The sequence below is a fragment of the Ascidiella aspersa genome, chromosome 4 (assembly GCF_963924565.1).
Source record: "Ascidiella aspersa chromosome 4, kaAscAspe10.2, whole genome shotgun sequence".
NCBI classification, from domain to species: domain Eukaryota; kingdom Metazoa; phylum Chordata; class Ascidiacea; order Phlebobranchia; family Ascidiidae; genus Ascidiella; species Ascidiella aspersa.
Window position 1 is genome coordinate 14,381,758 of NC_139450.1, and position 21,166 is coordinate 14,402,923.

Sequence of the window (21,166 nt, forward strand, 5' to 3'; positions counted from 1 at the left end):
CTGTATCGACCAGCTATTTATGATCTCTCAAAACACACAATTTTGACCAAAAAATCGTTTTATTGGAGTTAAAATTGCTATTTTACAAATTCAGCACCTCATGTGCAGAAAGGATTTAAGGTATATAATCATATATAATGGTATATAATTAAACTTTGTAGAAAAGAGGTTAAAAAGTATTATATGCATTTAACCTCTTTTTTATTGTATATATATCTACTTGAGCAGAGTATAACTACTTGAATTTGAACAGCGAGGATATTAAGACAAAGTTTGTCTCTTTATACTTTTTACAAAAAACTTTCTAGGCAAAATTAGGTATTCAAATAAAAGTTTGAATACATCCTAAAAATATAATATTACAAAATTGTGTTTAGACATCGCACAAATATAAAAATATCTAAAATAAAATTATGAAATATCAGGGAAGCAAAGCAATGAACCACACATGCAATGACAGGATTAAAATGTTGCTACAAGAAATGCAATAAAGATTTTGGTAAATGTGCAAAACAGCCCACACAAGACACTGCAAGCAGCAACAATTGTAGCATAAATAATATTTACTGGTTCAAAATCAGATGCAGCATCTTCAGTTAACCGATGTCTTTGCTGGGGCTAAAATAAAATGTTGGGCAAATCATAACTTGAAATGACTTTCACACAATTATAAGAAAACCAAATGGCATGTGCAACAAGTTCAACCATGAAATATATTGCAGTGGACTTTCTACCTTTCTGCCTAGTTTTGGTCGCGCAGTTTCCGATGTTTTAGCTTCATCGAAAATCCGTGTTTTTGTATTTAAATATATTTCCCACAGGTTGCAAGCATCGGTGTATTCTTGTGATTCTTCCTGAAATTTGTGGAAACAACAAATAGTAACAGGTCAACAAGAAAACAGAAAAAAAATTACATAATGAAAATAACTTAAGTTATTATAATTGAAGATACCACCTGCTGTCTCAAAATTATGGCTTCTACGGCTTCCCCATCATTATAGTACAACGAAACGCCATCGCAGACTCACCGAATTCGTAAGTTACATTTAAATTCTATTGTGGCAATTTCACGCTTTGCTAACTCAAGCCCAGTGAAGCTATAAAAAAACATTACGTTTTGGAGCGATTTTTACTCCCAGCGCAGCTCAGTGCAGGTGTAGTGAAAACAATTTCACGCCATGCTCAGTGCATTTGTTAGTGTAAATGGGCCTTTATTATATGGGCCGAAAATTTATTTTCGGGACATATCTTGTTTTTGCCGCTATTCTTTTTTGGTTTCCTATGGTTTCCTATGGTTTGTTTCAGACCGAGTTTTGTCCGAAGCTTTATAGAAAAAGTAGACATCGTAGAACCTTCAATTTTTCAGACATGGCGTAGAGTGGTATGAAGGTGCTTTGTAAAAGTTTATGAGGCTGCACTCCCAGGGGCCTTTGCTTGGGGGGTAAAAACCTGAAATATTGCGTTTTAGCACTTTGTAGCTAACGACAGCCATCTAGCAGCAGAAAAACTTTCATACAGAATTCGTTCATATTCGCTTGCTTTGTCCAGCTCGCGTCGCGACGAGGCGGCTACTGGCATCCCTGCTGCGCCCTATTGTCCCGCGCGTGCAACATTTGTGTTGGAAGTGGCTTGCCTAGTAAAACTATGCACATGCGACTTGCCTTTCATAAAGAGGCCTCTCTAAGTAAAAAAAACTATTGCTCTTACAACACAAAATATTTTACCACCGCAAATTTAAATGCGAATCCTACAGGCAGTGTACACATCTCTGTTAGCACATGTTGTAATTGTTGCACCATTCAAACATATCAACACCAGGTCTAAGCAAATATAATTATACAAGGGCCGCAACAACAAAAAGCTTAAGTTTAACGCATTCTTAACGACGACGTTACAAAGCTACGTCATAACATGGCGTCATAAATAAATAAATCTTGCGTTTATTGGATTTAAATTGGCAAAACTTTCAATATAAAACGTGGCTTATTAGGCACATAAACGTGTTTGCATATTGCTCAAAACTACAGATTTAAACTCTGTTTCAACAGTGATTGCTCAGACCAAGGCATGGTAAAAATTTACACAGTAAAAGTTGGAAAAAGTATAGCAAACCATAGACGTTAAATCATTTAGAGAGAATGAAAATATTGACTTTTTAAACATGCTAGCTGACCAAAATGTAATAACATGGCCGTAAGCATTATCTACGTAAATTTTTATTGATCAAATGTATGTTTCGATCATTTGCCAAAATCTACGCCATATTTGAACCCCCTTCGCTTCAAAGCCATAAGTTATTATATTATTATACACAACTCATAATTGTGTGTAGATATGTTGGATTGGAGTAACATACAGAACAGGTGCAAATAGCAAATATTCTCCAAATACAATGTTTCCAATATTCTCCAAATCGTATTTCATCGTATTGTCGCGGTAATACACAAAGAGGTAAGGCCGTGAATAAAGTTTCACCCACCGTACAATTAACGGAGGGAAGCATTTCGAGTAGGGATGTTCAAGGCAGAATATCGGCGACACATTTATAATGCTTGCTTTAAATGCGGCGTCAGCATTTTTTGGGGCGACCAATTACTTCGCGTAATAATTAAGTGTCAATTGGGTGTATTTACCGCCGCAAGTTTAAATGCGAAATCTTAAGGCAGTCTACGCCTCTCTGTTAGCACCTGTTGTGCATCTTGCTCCAACCAGCATACCAACATCAGACCTAAACTTATCTAGCAAAACTTTCGATTTAATAGTTTGCGTATTAGGCACGTAATAGTGTTTTTCATATTGTTTGAAACGACAGATTTAAAGCCTGTTTTAATTCGTCTGTGTTATCAGATTTACGAGCCTTAAATTGTAGATGGGAGATCAATTATCCTAATTATGTAAAAGACAGAAGGCCCAATATTACAGAAATCATTAAATTTACCAAACTAGAAAACAATTAACTTTTGCATTTAACATGAAAGTCATTCACATTTAAGTAACAAACAACTTTTTAAACATAAACATAGATATAGATATATAGATACATATATATTTAAAGCCAATATTATTCCTATAACAAACCTCATAGTATTTTTTTGCATTGCTGACCATTAATTGTATGTCAGTGGTAAGAATTTCAATGTCTCGATATTCATCCATACGGATTCTCTGACTGATTTTAGTGAAATCAACGGGGTCTACCACTTGCTCATAGTAATCTGGATTATGCCTTAAAGACAAAACACAGAAATGAAACAACAAAACACACATTTATTTTTCCAAAGTTGCCAACTAATATGAAAATATATAAATACATGTTAACCGCTTATTTTATTTGAAAAAAAAATTATTTAACTTACCGCTTGGAAGGTAGCTTCATAAAAGTATCAGATATCAAATGGCCATTTTCATCCTCATAATCTTTAAGCACATCAAAAATAGATTGTGCAAGCTCACTCTGAAAAGAAAAAAAGTCTTAATTATGTTACGTACATAGCAATCCTATATAGTGATAAGCATTTTTTGAATAAATTGTTCTGTTTTTTAAGCTTGTCCATTTAAATGCTGTGTTTGCCTAACGAATGCACATTTTTGTTGAGGGGAATGTGAAAGAACAACCTACAGGTCCATATGCCTGCTTTTCTTACTCTAACACTGTTACATAGATAAGCTGGTTTTAGGCAAACTAGTGTGCAAACATACATGTCAAATCCAATTTTATGCACGAATCTGAAAAATACAGTATTTATTTGAATTAACTGGGAGAAATTGTCAATTTATATTGCTCAAAATTACGGTATTAATAATCCAATTTAATATAAATTGTTTGCAGATGTTACGAGTCACACAGTGGAAAATGACATAGTATGCATAGTGCCTTTGGGGTAAAAAGATTTGCTTTACATAAAGCAAAACCAGGCCAAGGTTCACCCGAAGCGCAAAAACTTTCCCCTTCAAAATAAAGTGACAGCTCCTGTGTTCACCAGTAAAGGATATAACAAAAAAGCAACTAAATACAAAACATGTATACCTGATTGACAACTGAACGTCTAGGCCTTTTGGAATATGGTGAATCTCCAGAAAAAGATGCATCTTTTGTTAACGGATGTTTTCTTTTGGGGGGCATTTTTGTTACACAACTGCAATTAAATCTAAGATCACAAAACTAACATTTTACATCAAAACTGAAAAAAAAATTAGGTAAAGTTTAAAACAGCACTATACAGAAATAATAACTTTAAGTAAACTTGTTTTTTCAACAGCATGAAAAATTTATAAACATTTAAAACAGTATATACCCAATATTTGGCTTAAAATTATTATCTGTCTTACTATTACTTTAATCGATACCTAATCAATTAACCGATTCACAAAACACTAACTTAAATTTGTGAAAATGAAGTGATAAAATTAGCTGTATAAGGTGATTAACATAACGATTTAAAATTAGACAAATAGGGCTGTTCGTTTTGGTGTTTGTTTAACACTATTTGACCATAGATTTGTGGTAAACTTAATTTAAAAGTTGTTTGTTGAGTGCTGGTAAAGTATTTTTTAGAAATTCTAGCACGCTTTTCGCACCTAAATGTAAGGTGCCACAGAAGTAAATGCAGACAAGAAGTACTTAAAACCAGTAAATATAATTTTTGTTTTAACGAAAGAACACCAAAACAAGTTCAGTTCATTATAAAATTGAACAAAAACTTTGGCGCTGGTCTAGAATCCTACCACAACGAAACACCATTTGGGTTAGGGTGCGGGTTAGCGTTTGGGTTAATGTGGGTCAAGTATTATTATTAAACAAAGAATATAATAATACTTGACCCACCCACACCCAAACGCTAACCCGCACCCCAACTCAAATTTTGTGCGTTGATTTTAGAACTGTGGTAGGATTCTAGACCAGCGCCAAAACTTTTATTGTATACCTTAGGTTGTAAATTCTACCAATTTAGCTTTTTTTTCGAAATTTAAGTGCGCAATATATCAATTGAGGTGTGTGCACACATTTAGAAACTATATAGGGAGGGATGTGGTATACCTGCCACAGAATGCAGACTGGCCCAAACCCAAACGCTAACTCGGACCCTAAGCCAATTGGTATTAGCAATATAAAAATGTGGTAGGATTCTAGACCAGCGCCCTTTTGTCGTATATTTATCTCATAGCTAACCGGCATAATCAAAATTAGTTAGGTGTTTTCTATTCATTTTCTCATACATTAATGTTCCGCTTGACAGATGGCAAGGCCGCTTTAACATGTTCTGTTTTTGTTGTCCACGTGCTCATAGAGTTCTTATGTCAACTACTCTGGCAATGGACGGCAAGCTGTGGGGCGTGGGCCGCGGCCTAAACGTGGGCCTTTGAGCCTTTCTCTAGTTAGTAATTATTTCAAATCTCTACATTATAGAATACCTTCTGAATTCTGCTTTGCAGATCCCTACTCGCCAGTTATTCTTTTATTATGAATAGTTTTTTATTTATTTTGCGAGCAAGTAGCTGGTCGCGGGAAAGTACAAACCTTCGTTGTCCGACCTCCATATCCAGAATTGAATCATTGCAAGGATCGGCGTAAAAACGTCTGGTGTTATAAAACACAGGCGAATCATAGAGGCTCGTTAAATTTAAATAAACAATTACTGCCAAATCGTTCTCTTTTACCACTGCAATTTGATAACAAAAGTGATGGCTCCAGTTTATCTTGTCCATTCGAGATTCGTACTCAATACTCAGCAAGAAGGCCGTCGTAATCTGCGTTTAATTCGCAAATAAACCTATTTGCGAAGCTCGATTTTCTGATCTTATCGATAAAACGAAATCCACAAATCGTCTCGACGTATTTAATGACATTCGCTTGGCTCAATACAAAACAGAGCCGAATAAAAAATACCTTGGCGGAGTAGGGCCTACAAGAACAAGCTTTGCAGTCATAGGCGTAGCCAGGGGTAGCCTCAGGGGCCATGGCACCCACCAAAATTTATAAACATTTTACTCTTAATAATTTGTTTTTTAGCATTTATGAGCAGTATCGCAACTGTCGATCACATTCCACATCTTCAATTGTCATGCCCTGTTACGTCACAAACGGTGTAGTTAATATTACGTTTGCTGTATATTAATGTAGTTTCACTAATTTTAGACAAATTTTGATCTTTGAATGTCTTTTTAAGTTTTGCGTATTAACACTCCGTCTGTTGCTGCTTGACACGGTTTGCTAGCATTGTATTTGTGTTCGTTACGGCAGTTAATACAATGACAAAAGCTAAACAAAAAGTTCAAACTTTTTTGCCCCCTAAAAAAATTTCGGCTTGCTACGCCACTGTTTGCAGTAACTAACTAAGTCAATTTGAAGTAAAATGACAGATTTCTTAAATTATTAAATAAGTGTTTTTATTCCTTGAACTTCGTAATCTCGTTTATTTCTTTGGACTTCGTTTTAAGCAGGGGGACACGAGGATTGAGAGCCCATCAAAGGGGTAACCAAACATGAAAGGTTGAGAACCACTAGGCTAGTCATTAATAAGCAACATTGACAAAGAACTCGGCTGTAAGAACAGATCTGGGCAAAATACGAGCCCGCCAAGCAATTTAATATGGCCCGCGGGTTATTTTGCTTAAAAACACGAAAAAGAGGACATTTGTACATTTTTCAGTGTTATTTGTAAAACAAGGTATACTATTTAAAAGAGTAGGCTACGTAGGCCCTAATTAAATGCATATATATATATATATATATATATATATATAAATATATATAGTTATTTTTATCAGGATACGTTTATTCCGTTGTTGTAGATGCGCCAATAGCATCAAATAATTGTCCTCGCATTGTGAGCTGAGGATCAAAGTGTAAAATCTCAACCCTAATTAACTTTATGAAACAACAAACATACTAACGGAGGTCATCAAAACATGAATTATTTACAAGAGCAGTGGCAATGTAGCGAAATAATAACCATTGTTTGCGCTAGGTTAAAAGCTTTGCCATAATCAGAAACTAACACAATACAATAATACTTACAAAGCTACAATACCTAAACCGGAAAAAATATATATAAATTTAAATAGTCTGTGGTAGTGGTCTGGACGTCTGGTGACGACACGCCTAACGTTTGTAAGAAACGCTTTTTTTCTCGTTTTGCCTTTTTCGTTGTGTTTTGTTTACGTCTTTCGTTTTGGCGTGTCACAGTTCATTCTAACTAAACACGATGACTTAAAACAACTTCGCTACATATTGGTGACCGCCGACAAGTTACGTTTTATCTTGCTTCAAAGATGACACGTTCCGGTCGAAAAAGCCGTCTGGACTATTCTTTTATCACGAGCGCTTCGGGGAAAAAAGCTATTAAGTGTCAGAAACCTTGCAGCTGGCAGGGAAACTTGCCAGCCGGTCGCTTCTAACATCTTCAGCGACCGGCCAAATCAACAACTTGTTTTATGTGTGGGATAAAAACACCTGTCAACGCTTTTTGGTCGACACGGGCGCTGAAATTAGTGTTTACCTTGCGTCTGCGTTTCAGCGTAGGAATTGCACTCGTGGAAGAGAACTGCAAGCAGCCAATGGCACCCGCATTCAGACCTACGGCAACAAGCAACTTTGGATTTAACAATTGGAAGGTTTTCCTGGATATTCACGTTTGCGCAAGTTTCTAGACCACTACTTGGTGCTGATTTCTTGCGCGCGCATTCCTTGATTGTCTTGAAGCACAATTGCCTGCTGAATGCTAAATTGTTGTCGAGCATTCCTTTGCACGCCGCCAAGCAACCCGCCCTTCAGCTAAACAACATTGCCTTAAACCCAGACGTGTACACAAAGCTTCTTTCTAAATTTCCGGTGATTACAGCACCTACGCTACCTTCCACGCCACCAAAGCACAACGTCAATCACATTGATGCAAACGGAGCTAAACCTTTCGCAATCAAGGTAGAAGCTATTCACCGCTTTCAACGCCCATAAATGACTAAAGGTTTGCAGCAATTTGCAGGTATGGTAAATTTCTACCATCGCTTCATGCTTTCGGCCGCAAGCATTATGCTACCTATTTATAAAGCTATCTAAAAAGCCTAAGCAGTTGGTTTGGACTAAAGAAATGCAGTCTAGATTTGATGAGGCGAAAGCTGCTTTGGCAAAAGCAGTCATCAGGGTTGGTAGCCGAGGTCGCATATACGGGCGTTTATGTCGCATATACGGGCGCTTGTAGGTCGCATATACGGGCGTTCGCATAATGTCGCATATACGGGCGAATTTCTCTATCGAACCTACTGTGTGGTGTAAGGCGTCGGAATGGCGTTCTATCAGATTTTAGTAGGCCATTATGAAGTGTTTGTGTTGCCTGACAGTTATGACGTCATATCATGTCTTCATCGCGACGTCACACTCATCAAGTGCTGTAGTAAATAGCTCATATTTGGCTAGGTCGCATATACGGGAGTTCGCATAATGTCGCGTATACGGGCGAATTTCTCTACTGAACATACTGTGTGGTTTAAGGCGTCAAAACGGCGTTCGAATGAATTTTAGTTGAGCATTATAAAATGTTTGTGTTGCCTGACAGTTATAACGTCATATCATGTTTTCATCGTGACGTCACACTAATCTAGTGGTGTAGTAAATTACCATACTGTAATACTGACGGTCCTAACGATTCTTGCTAACAAAATACAGCAGCTGCCAATTAACACACTCAAAATACATTTGTATTGGATAAATAAAAAATATAAACAAAACTATAAAATAAGACTATAAATTAGCAAACGGTTTATATAAGGTTATTTTGTTAAATCATACATTCGATTTTTGTTCTGGTAATGTATTTCACAATTTTGCTTGATTTCTTGTCGGTTAGCTGACCGTCATAAAATATGGCTTTGTCTCCATGGTAAATTTCGATATACAGCGAGCCAATCCAAAATTTGGCAGCAAAATCGTATAATCTTTTATTTAAAGAAAACAATTACTAAACAAATACTGTAAAACGTAAAATAAAATACCGCGAAATCCAAAAAAGAACGCAACGATATTGCAATAATAATAGTATACTCACTTGCGGGAGGCTATTTGTATGTTTAAAACAACAGACAGAAGTAAATGAAAAATAAATAACAGGCGTAGTATATATCAAACTAGATTTTTTCATTAAACACAGTGTTTCTACTGAGGACCGCGACTGAAGTGACAAGAAGGATTAGGAACATAAAAAATTAATTTATTTAATTTTAAGTTAAAAAAATTATTCGAACGCCGTTTTGACGCCTTACACCACACAGTATGTTCGGTAGAGAAATTCGCCCGTATATGCGACATTATGCGAACGCCCGTATATGCGACCTAGCCAAATATGAGCTATTTACTACAGCACTTGATGAGTGTGACGTTAGGATGAAGACATGATATGACGTCATAACTGTCAGACAACACAAACACTTCATAATGGCCTACTAAAATCTGATAGAACGCCATTCCGACGCCTTACACCACACAGTATGTTCGGTAGAGAAATTCGCCCGTATATGCGACATTATGCGAACGCCCGTATATGCGACATCTCCGCCCGTATATGCGACCAACAACCGCCCGTATATGCGACATAAACGCCCGTATATGCGACCTCGGCTACCAACCCCTCTCAAAGCAGTGACACTTGTTCACCCACAACCGCAAGCACCTGTATCATTAACAACGGACGCATCAGATAATGCATCCTAGGAGCCACTCGCAATGGATCCTGGGAGCCACTCGTGTTTTTCAGTCGCCAATTAAGACAAGCTGAGAAGAAATACAGCACGTTCGATCGAGAACTACTCGATTTGCACCTACCAATTCGAAATTTCCGCTATTTTTTGGAAGGGAGATTTTTACAGCATATACAGACCACAAACCATTGACATTCGCTTTTAAAAAAATCGCAGAACCTTGGTCAGCTCGACAGCAAAGGCATTTGACCAATATTTCAGAATATACAACTGATGTGCAACATATAAAAGGCAAGGACAACACATTGTAACTTACGCTCTTTCGCGGTCGTACATGGCATCAGTCCGACAGCAAACAATCGATCTGGATTATCATCAGTTAGCAGAAGCTCAACATTGTGACTACGTTGAAGCATATCGCACAGCTGTGACATCACTCAAGTTAGAAGATATTCGCATTGGAACTTCGCAAACTACTGTGTTATGTGACACATCCACTGGTTCTCCCGGACCAATCGTTCCCTCAAGTTGGAAGCGAAAGGTGTTTGATGCCATACACGGATTATGTCACCTATACTACACAGAAGATTATGTCCGACAAATTTGCATGGCATGGAATTAACAAATAAGTTCGCTTGTGGGAGCAACAATGCATCGAATGTCAGAGGTCAAAAATTCATCGCTACGTAAAAGGCACCGGGGAAAGGAGAGGTGATTATGTTATTACAAAAATTCTGCCGTTTATGTCGGGAAAAGGAAGTGATTCAATTTATTCGTTTTATCTCGGAAAGTTCGGATGAACGCCGCCTAGAATACCTTTCGATGCTACTTTGTAGATACCCTGCCTGTAGATACCTGGAAAAGTACAAAACTTCGATCGGCGTAAAACCCTAAGGCGGTATAAAACACAGACTTGAAGCTTCCACATGATAACAAAATGATGGCTCCATTTTTTGTGTCTATTGGAGATTCGTACTCTCTACTCAGGAAGAAGGCTGTCATTAATGAGCGTTTAAATTGCAACTATAACTCATATATTTGCGAGGCCAATTTTTTCTGATCATTCGTGCTTGAAACGAAATGCACAAATCGTCTCGACGTAGGCTATGTAATCACATTCGCTTAGCTCAGAGGTTTTCAACCTATGGGCCATGGCCCGGCCATGACGCTGTTTTCAGTGGGCCACAGAGCTTTGCATACAGTGATGTCAATCATTATGAACACATAAGAGTCTGACAGATAAATAGCAAGCACCTCGACCTAATGCTATGTTTGTGATCATTTCTTTTTGCAATGTGTTAGATGTCTCGACATCTAACGTGTTGTAGTGTGGTACGGATGCCGGAAAAGTTATCCAAACGTAACAATCGCCTTGATTACGTATTATTCATTGTTACGTTTATTGTTTTGTTTGTGGGCAGTAATTTTGCCTGGTTTTGGACAGTGCTTCGCAACCGGTGTGTCGCGACGTTCCCGTAGGTGTGTTACTTGTATTACAGGGTTCTTTTTAATCAGTCAAACTAAACGCTTATGCGGTATTTCAGGTGTAAATTTATAAACTTTAAAAAGAATTTGAAACTTTTTTAAAACCTATGTTACCTTCTATCGTCATAAATCTAATACTGACTTAACCACGAGGAGTATAAAAATACAACAATTGTTTTCAAATTTTACACCAACATGGAAAGGGAGATTAACCATGCGCTTAAAACCCATAAAGTATCATTGTGAATATATTATTGGCATTTTGTGATAGTATAATTAGTATTGGGTGTTGTTTCGAAAAATATCGGAAGCTACAAAATACAAAGCACCAATGTCCGGTTTCATTTTTAAAATGCTATTAAAATAAAAGCCCTCAGTTTTCCGTCAGCTATTGCAAGGGAGGGCAATTTTTAGAAATTTGACTGGCTTCAGAAAGTCTGTAACCGCAAAGTCAGAAGATAAAGGAATGTACTACGTAAAATTAACGGCGCCTTTGGCGCATTTCATTATAAACTGAACCTTTTTCAATTGGCTGCCCATGATATTTGCTGATGTTGTCGATCAACATATATTTTGTAGGTCTGCCGCCGATTTTTTTACCTGTTGGTATGCCGCAATTAAAAAAGGTTTAAGGACAGTGTTTTGTAACGATAGGTTCGTTTTGCTCGGCAAACAAAAATAAATTAAAAAAATATGTTAATTGACGACAACGTTAAACTGCCTGGCTTGACATTGCCGGTAAGAACTTGTTCAATTCTTTGTAGCAAAGTTAAGAATTGTGGTTAACCGGTGGCCATTTTAAACGTATCTAAGTATAGAGGTATATTATATTCTCTGTAAGAAAAGAACCTTGACGTAGTTTGGAATAATGTATATGTTGTACATATTGAATGTCGTGTAACTTTGCTAGAGTACGCAATTATGGCTTATATTTGCTGTGGTGACTTTTACTTGCAGCGTTACAGCATCTGCGTCAATTAAACTGCCACGTGGCCCACGTGTTGCTTGGCTTGGACAGATCATATAGTTGGTGTGCATATATGTTGATTGTGTTGATCTTGCGTTGACGCCCCTTCGTTTTCCTAATAAAAAACCGCGCTGCAGAAGAAGGCGTGCGTCTTTCACGCGTCTGTTTATATATTATTGAGCTAATCACCTGGATCCTACGCCACGCCATTAGGTATGGTGCGACATAACACATTTGGAATATTCATTTATTGTGTTTTATGGAAATTTGGTGTTTTTCATTAAACGTTAATGGGCCAACGCCATTTTTTTACTAATTTAGTGGGCCATGAGCAAAAAAAGGTTGAAAACCTTGGCTTAGTTCAATACAAAACAGGACGAATAAAAAAATACCTTGGCGGGGTACAAGAATGAGCTTTGCCACGACACATAACTAAGTTAATTTTAAGTAAAATAACAGTTTTGTTGATATATTAGAAAGTAAGTAAGTGCATTTATTCGTTGGTTTTCGTTTTTACTAACAAAATGGGTGTATTTGTTACTAACGTGGAGAAGTAAAACAAGTGAAACCACGTAAATACAATGCCAGTTTATAAGCAAGGGGCCACGAGGGTTGAGAGCCTATGAAAGGGGCTAACGAAGCACAAAAGGTTGAGAACCATTGGCGTAAGGGTATGAGACGATCGCCGGGGGCCATCGGCCCTTTTGGTGCTCTAATTTAAACTAAGCCATTGAGGAGCCGGTGTGTTGGCAAGGGATTACTTGCCCCTGTTTAAGGTTAGGACTTTGTTTTTTTCGACCTTAACATTGTTATAATTTCGGTCTTATATCAGTCAGTTTCGTTGGTCAACGTTTTAACTTTGTTGGCACCAAACTGAACACTGCAGTTTTATGGTCGTTCGTTCCGCATCATTGCACAACTAGGACTATAGCAAGTTGTTGATACACAGACTGACAGACAGTTTAATTTTCGTATTCGTGAAATCCATAAGATTTTGTTGACTTGTAAAGATTTATTTTTAAAACCTTGCATAAAGGTATTTTAATAAGTATACTTCCTATTGGTGTTTGGTAGCAAAACTCTTCCAAGAATAAGAGCTATACACAATGTCAGCAACAGTCAACACCCTTCAGGTTAAAAAGTTGGCTATCGTACAGAGAAGACGTTTAAGCAGTTAACACTGGAGCACCTGTAAATTAATTACTACCGTAAACTGTAAGCGCGGCTGAATTGTCAACTAATGGTTGTGTGGTTGAATTGATTTCCTGACCATTTTCCTAACTACAGTTGACGAGCTGAGAGTGCAACTGCGTGGTTGATTCGGACTAAACTTTTTAATCGGATGGACCCTGAAAAAATGTTACCTAATATTTTCTCCTATTCTCGATAGTTTCATTAGTGACACAGCTTTAAGATTTTATGTCAGATCATATTGGAAAGTTTGGCCAGTTTGCAATTTCGGCCCATATTAAAGTGTGCACATAAATTGGTTTAAAAAAACTGTGCTGTTGTCACAGGATGGAGAACACATTTCAGCCATAGCAGCCGCCAGGTTGGAAAGACCTGCGCAGGGGATTTATTCGTTTTCCCGATTGGTGGTCATAGTCAGGCATTTTATGTAAAACTAATGTAAAATGCGATCAGCTGTGAAAAAAATTGCTCAAACGTGCAAAACTTATGTCATGCTAACTTTTCTTGGACCTCGGCAGCTATTAACTTATGTATCTGGACCTTGATTTAAAAGTGGACTAGGTTGTAGGTCAATTAAGGTCAAATTGGATCGTTTGGATATTTTTGAATCTGTAATATTAGGAGTTTTTGATATCAGAAAAATAAATTATGGGTTACCCACCATTGGCAGCATTTAAACCATTTGGCAGTATCTTCTGTTCCATTTTAAAATGGTGATTTAAAACATAACAAATATGTTGTCGTTTTGAAAATAGTCTATCAAGTTCCTGGTCCATGAATTAAAAGATAAACTACTTATTTTTATTATTTTAAATCAATAAATCTTTTATTCAGTATATCAATTTAGTGGGTATTTTGTCAAGTGCTCTTTTATGGATTATTATTTAACCTGATGAATACGGTGGTCAACCATGAGCTGGGCAATGAAAATGGTGCCACATGCTTGTTTTTATATAGGTAACTCAATTTAATATGTATGAAAAATTAATATATCAGGAATATATATTTTGTAATATATTTATATTACAATAATCGGACAATTTACCCTTCAATAAAATCGGTAAATTTGGTTATATATCATTATACACAATAAGTTAGATTATTATGATTAATTTAAAGATCTGTTTGTTAAACACTCTTTTTTTTGGGTTGTTAACTGTTTTATCTTTACACCCATTTAGACTCAAGTTTACGTTCTACATTAGAAGGACTTGAGTTATTGTACTACAATCCAGAAGATAAACATGCTAGGTATCTAGCCTTGGAAGATCTTGATAGAATGTGGAATAATCTGTCGAGAAATTATCACATTCTTCCAACCTTGTCTGTCCGAACAGGCCTCGATTTATTTTTTAGAGTTAGTATTATCTTCTAACGTAATATGCGTACACTTTAATTACCCAGTTACAAAAATGTTTAATTTATAACTGTTAAAAATGTTATATTTTAAGTGAAACAATCATAATATTAGTTAAGGGAATTAATCCACATACAATTACCATTTAAAAAATACACACATTTACCATTTTAAAATTTCTTTATTACAGGTAAAAAAATTCCCACCTGGATCAGAAATTATTATGTCAGCAATAAACATTCCATCTGTTGTGAAAATTTTAAATCACCACCAACTGAGAATAAAGTCATGTGACATAAATATTTTCAACATGGAACCATCCCTGAAAAAATTTGAGGCACTGATAACAGAAAAGTGTGTGTTTGTTCTTGTTAATGTTAATTTTTTATACATAGCATAGTTTTGTGAAATATAATTAACTTAATACATATGTTTTATGGAAAGTAGCCCGTTTCCTAAATATACATATTGACTATTTTTTTACTTGACGTTTGAAAACTGATTTTACAAGTTTTTAAAGTACAATTTTTGTTTAATAAAAGCACACAGTGCAAAATATAAATTTGATTTAGTTGATTGCTTTTCAATTTAAATGTTTCTACAGTAATGACCTGTATAATATTTTGTTATGATAAATTTTTATTTTAAAGTTAAATTTTAATATGGCTATTTAGAACAGTTGCTGTGCTTGTTGCACATATCTATGGAAAAAGGTTTGACATGCAACCAATTATTGATTTGTGCAAACCTAAAAACATCACAGTTTTAGAAGATTGTGCTGAAGCATTTTCAGGACTACACTATACAGGTAAAATTGGTTTACCATCAAAAACATAGAAACTATGCAATTATTTTAACTTTATGGTACCACCTACAATGGTTGTAGTAGCAACCCCAATTTAAGGGCTTGACACGGAAAGCAGCTTTACTAGAACGTGGTACATGTTGGTAATTTGTATTGTACATTACCTTCTAAACTCATAGTTACTAAGGATATCCTGCAATCATTTTAGCCATTCGGTTGACTCTCGATGAATGCACACAATTTTAAACAGAGGGTTCTTTGGCAGTTTAGGACTAAGTTAAGAAGTAATTTGATGTGTTTTTGTATATACTTTTTATAGGGCACCCAGATACAGATATTGCATTCTTCAGCTTTGGTACAATCAAGTTTGCAACAGTTTTTGGTGGAGCTATTTTGAAACTAAACAACAGGTAATTATGTGTTCCAAAATAGTCAAACCCGTTCCTTTTGTGATTGATGGTATTTCGACTTCCCCTAATGCTTATGTTGTAGTTGTAGCCAGTTGTTCGAAATCATGAATGAGCTCCACAACACATATCCAATCCAGTCCAGGACAGAATATGCAAAAAAGCTCTCAAAATATGCCTTTCTGTCTCCCATAATCAATTCCCAGTTTTCTGCAAGGTATTTTCTTACTATTAAATCTTTTTGAGCCAGTATATGTATATTTGTTGATTGCTTTATGATATGGAACCCCAATTTTTATTTAATCTTTTAAAACCTAGATTTTAGGAATAGATGTACTAGTGTTATCAGTAAACATTACAATTAGTAAGTGTGCTGCACACAATGGTTCGAAATGGGATGTGAATCATATTCTGCTTATTTAAAGCACATTTTGTTGCTTTAATGTTGCTCATTTTAAGTAATATGAACAATATTTGTTTTATTTACAGATTGGGAATGTCTGCATTCAGAATGGTTGGAGTGGACCACAAATCTGTGTTTGTACCAATGTTAAGAGGCTTTCCAACAGCCTTCTTTGAAAAAATCCGCCAACAGCCCTCAGTAGCATTGCTGATTAACCTAGCTCTTAGGTAAACTGCGTTGCCTTTGGATAAAAAAGCTGGTAATACGTATCAATGCTCAGCATACTAATTCATATTGTAATCCATAACAGTATTTTTTTATGTTATGAACAAAATCCAATATAAACCGCGTTTTTAGGATAGCAGAGTTCGACGATGACAAGCACATACAGGAAGTAAAAAAGAAGGGTGATTATATGGCACAACGAATGCCTAATGAAGTTATTGTAATTGGTCAGCAGGCCGAGCATGTTAACTACTGGCTCTTTCCTATATTAGTAGTAAGCATTTAATATATATGTTTACTTTTGAAATGCTGTATTTTGTATCTAATTATACCTAAGTCATTTTTCAAACCATTGGCCTACTTTCATTAGGTTATTGTTTTATGCTCTTATTTTATTTTTGTTTGAGTATAAATTAAAAGGTATACTATATTTTTTTAACTTTCCATGATTGTGGTAGGATTGACTACAACAAAGTATTTTGACACACCCACAATGACCACAAGCCATATTTATTATAAACAATCACACCAGGATGCATCATGTGTCACATCCCACCAATGGGAAATTAATGCCTCATAGTTCAATTGATAACACAATTTTGCCTTCCTTACTGTTTAGCATTATCCATGTGATAATATAGTTAGTAGTTGCAATAACACATGACCATATTTTATTCTATTAAAATTAATAGGAACATCCAACTGAGTTTAACAACTGCTTGTTTGATGACCATGGTGTAGATTCAAGTCGTGGTACCACCCAACTCAAAGTTATTTATAATGAAGGGGTTAATGGAACCAACAACCACACACCTTTCTCTGTACCTCATGCCAAGTATGATATGGATATCTATGAAATAAATAAATCTTTTTAATCATGGTGCTGTATTGCTCATCATTTGTGTCATATTAACAAAAGCTTGACATATGTGTGCTGTTCCATATTATGACTACTTTATTCTGAGATCGAACTCATTCCGTAATTGTTTTTTTGTTACTGTAAGGTCTTCTGAACATATGCAGTTTTATAACTTTTAATATCTGTAGATAAGCGCTATTTTAAATCCAGGGACTATTTTGCAGACATTTTGGAATAACTTTTTTGAAGTAACTTTATATTAATTAACTGACATGAGTTTTAGGGAAGGGGGTTTGTTTAGCCGGCACCAGGTAATTATACAGTATATTTACAACGTAGTCACTTTTAAGACTTGGCTGCGTTTTGCCTGGAAGCTAACATGCCTTTCAGAAACAAATCAAACCACCATCGAAACAAGTTTTACATGTAGCGTCCTATGATAACCAATTTTGTGACTTGTAAAAACTGGCTCCATATGACAAATTAAAACTGATCAATATTAGTCCTGTTATGTAGAGTAAAAATGTTTTCTAAAATGCACTACAGTTGGCAAACTTATTAATTTTAAGCATGCCATGGCTGGTGCCCCACAGCCCATAAATCTAGGTCAAAGTTTATTTCTATGTGAATAGTAGATACAAAACTCAAATCTGTTGTTGTGCAGACCCCTGTGTTAGTGAGTTAAAAGGCATCCATTTGGCTGTCGCACCTGTCCTGCAGTACCGTTCTCTTTAATTATCTAAAGAAACTACATGCAGCAGGCAATTTTCTTGCTTGCATGATCCTTGGAGGATACTCCCTAAATCACTCCCCTGTTGAAAAGTAAAAAGAAATCATATACATGTTCTATAACCAAAACATTTTTTTTTAGATTTTTAATGGATCATGTTGTATATCTTCCTTGTCACAAATTGATGCCTTACAGAGAACTGGACAAAGTAATATTTGCTGTACATCAAGTTGCAGGAAAATTAAGGTAGTTTATAGCTTTAAAAACATTGATAACTAGTCTAAATCGCTTAAACCAAAATGTTATGTTTTGCTTTTTGTGCATGTGGTTACATTATTGCATAAATGTTGGTAAAAAATGGTGAACCGAAGTCATATACTTTAATTTTATTTGTGACAAGAAAATATGATGTATTGACTAAAATATGTAAAAACAGCGTAGCCAGTAAGTAGGGTGAATCCTTTATCGCAAATCATTTTTTTGTTTCAGATGCAAAAAGCTTGTAGTGCCTTCCTTTTCTTGAAAAAGTCAACAATGCCAAAAGTGTGCAATTATTCAAATTGTTTTATAAGATGCTTTGCAAACATTTTTTGCAAATTTTATTTATTTTGTTGTTATAATTCGCAGTGCTCCTGTGCTTTTTATATTGCTGTTGCTATGTATCATAGGGAAAGCATAATTTTTTTAATTTGTGTGGAGACCTGTGGTAGTTTAGTTGGAGGGTGCAGTTATGCACAGCAGGTGTTAATGCTTTTATTTTTGAATCTCACAATATTTAGGCACTTACACCTAAAGAGCAATTTCTTCCTTGTTTTAAATATGTTGCACTGAATATGTGATAATGGAAATCACCTTGACCCTTGCAAGATAAATGTTGAGCTTAATTCCTGACCAGTAACAGCAGAATACTTTTACAAAGCTAGCAATTTAGGTCAGGCACTATTAAAAGATCTTAAGAGGACAATGCCTCAGTTGGCGAGATGTATATATATATATATATATATCTCTTTAAAGATCTGTCAATAGTGTCTGACCGGAATTGCTAGCTTTGTTAGAGTATTCTGCTGTTGTTTCAAATATATTTTTTTAAATAGTATAAAAAATACTTGAAAACTCAACTTTAATATGTTATTGTTTAAGTTAATATGTTACAACAGATTCAAAAGCCATATCACGGTAGGTATTACACTACATTTCTTTATAAGTTTTTAAAATATATATTCAAATTCCTTTTATGTTTGTTATAATTTTTTTAATTAGCTGTTTTTATTTCTGAGTAATCATTACTCAGAATTTTATTTCTGAGTAATCAATAGGTCAAAGTTTATTTCTATGTGAATAGTAGATACAGAAACTGGAATCTATTGTTGCGCTGTTTTATGTTCATGCTAGGTCAACATTAGCATTGAATATAAATATTTTGCACTGCACACTTGAATCAACTTTAACATTATAAATATTATATTACCAGTTCACTGTGACATATTTTACTTCTCGGCGTTTTATGGTCATATTATGTTTACCTTTATAATCACAAATATGTTTTGTTGCTAGTGTTTGCAAGGAAAAAATACTTGTTTAGGATATTTGAAAATGTTAATTTTTATCTTCGCAGAAATGCTAGGTGTAAGATAGTTTTACGGTTTGTATATTTTAAGTGAGGTACCTTGTGCATTTTGTTACAAACAATATTTCTGTTAAGCTTTACTTTTTGACGTACAATTTTTAAACATGCCAGGAAACATATTAATTATTAATGTTCAATTTTTGTTTATATCGTTCAGAAAACAAAGAGATTTACACTAACTTTACTTTTTTTCTTAACATACACAACCAACTATAAAAAAACACTTTACTTCATTCTTATGCCTTTCAATTGCATCATTTAGATTGTTGTTTGCACCTTGATATGTAATTAAGTTACTATGCACAATATCACATAAAGTCCTCAATTGTAGATAAATGTAGTGCTGTGTGTACTTTTTCTCAAGTAGCTCAGAGATTTGTTTGTTTTTTAATTGTAAACGTTTTTTTCTTTTATAACAACTTGTGATGTGTTGCTTTTTGTGGCAGTTAGTTACCAGACTGCATTCCAGTTGATTTCTGTCAAAGATCTTTGGCGGGGAATGCTTGCCTAGACCAATCTGGTGTAAAATGATGACGTTATAGTGATATTACAACAGTTCTGCTGTACTGCCAAATTTGGCTTCAGATTTCAAAAAAATGTGAATCTTTAGATAACAAAACTTCTGGAATGCAAACAGGGTTATTTAATTTCTGTCAAAGTTTTTACTATTGTTTAGTGACGTTCTTGTTCATTGTGTGTGTTTGTGTGTGTATTTTAAGACAAAGTTGACAAATAAAGTTACAACTGTTCATGTTGTATGATAAAATATTTACGTTGCATTGAACAAAAGAATAATAATTTTTTAAGACGAAGTGAACAAAACAACCTTGACTTAGTAAAGATGTTATCAGAAGCTTAAAAGTTATTTCTAAGTATCTGCATATTTAAACAATTGAAAAATGTTGAGAAGTACTACACTAGTCATGGTTGCCATACGCTGGGATTTTCCATGACATGTCCGTTAATTCAGTGTTGAAATCTGTGTCAGAGAACAAGGAATAAATGGTAGTTAATGTAAAGTTTAAAGCATAGAGACCAATAACAGTAATTAATGAATATATAAACGTAATGTACTTTAAGAGCTGCTGAAGTAGTTGGGGGCTTGCGGCAGACTGTGGCCTCGAACCAGATTATCATGTAAGACCGGAAACTGCCTGCGGGTCGCTCAAAATCCCGTTGCAGGCCGTAAAAAGTCAAGGATTCGAACTATATCGGCAAAAATTCCATACATATTGTTTCGCATCTTTGAAAATCAGGAAATTTGTTTAAAATTATGCAACACTTGATTTGCAACTTAATTTTAAGAATCATAACTCTTCATAGCTTTTCTTTATGCTCCGGTCCGCCACAACATATTGTGCTTCTCATGCTGTCCCCAGTCCAAAATAATTGCCCATCACTGTTATCGAGTAATGTGCGA

The 21,166-nt window shown here is 35.3% G+C and overlaps 2 protein-coding genes across 3 annotated transcripts in view; one reads left to right on the forward strand and one right to left on the reverse strand.

The window, feature by feature from the left end:
• Positions 1–4,175, reverse strand: part of LOC146148078 (protein polybromo-1-like) — a 31,631-nt gene extending 27,456 nt beyond the window's left edge. For both annotated transcript variants that reach the window (XM_083388478.1, XM_083388477.1), the window contains exons 1-5: positions 4,028–4,175; positions 3,357–3,454; positions 3,079–3,226; positions 735–854; positions 568–618 (exon numbers count right to left, since the gene is read on the reverse strand). In XM_083388478.1, the coding sequence (XP_083244604.1) occupies positions 568–618; positions 735–854; positions 3,079–3,226; positions 3,357–3,454; positions 4,028–4,123 (513 nt within the window). In that variant the 5' untranslated portion in view covers positions 4,124–4,175. The remainder of the gene's footprint in view (positions 1–567; positions 619–734; positions 855–3,078; positions 3,227–3,356; positions 3,455–4,027) is intronic.
• Positions 4,176–13,158: 8,983 nt separating this feature from the next.
• LOC146148079 (uncharacterized) lies at positions 13,159–20,495 on the forward strand. The gene is made up of 11 exons (XM_083387091.1): positions 13,159–14,290; positions 14,515–14,690; positions 14,881–15,044; positions 15,365–15,498; positions 15,815–15,905; positions 15,988–16,119; positions 16,392–16,532; positions 16,663–16,804; positions 17,223–17,365; positions 18,261–18,365; positions 18,609–20,495. Exons 1-11 carry the CDS (start codon positions 14,245–14,247, stop codon positions 18,640–18,642), a joined length of 1,308 nt encoding a protein of 435 aa, XP_083243217.1. The 5' UTR covers positions 13,159–14,244; the 3' UTR covers positions 18,643–20,495.
• Positions 20,496–21,166: the final 671 nt, after the last annotated feature.

Coding starts and splice junctions, on each gene's coding strand:
- LOC146148079 (XM_083387091.1), top strand. CDS start 14,245: ATGAGCTGGGCAATGAAAATGGTGCCACATGCTTGTTTTTATATAG. Junction 14,691..14,880: donor GCCTCGATTTATTTTTTAGA/GTTAGTATTATC, acceptor TCTTTATTACAG/GTAAAAAAATTCCCACCTGG. Junction 16,533..16,662: donor CTGATTAACCTAGCTCTTAG/GTAAACTGCGTT, acceptor CCGCGTTTTTAG/GATAGCAGAGTTCGACGATG.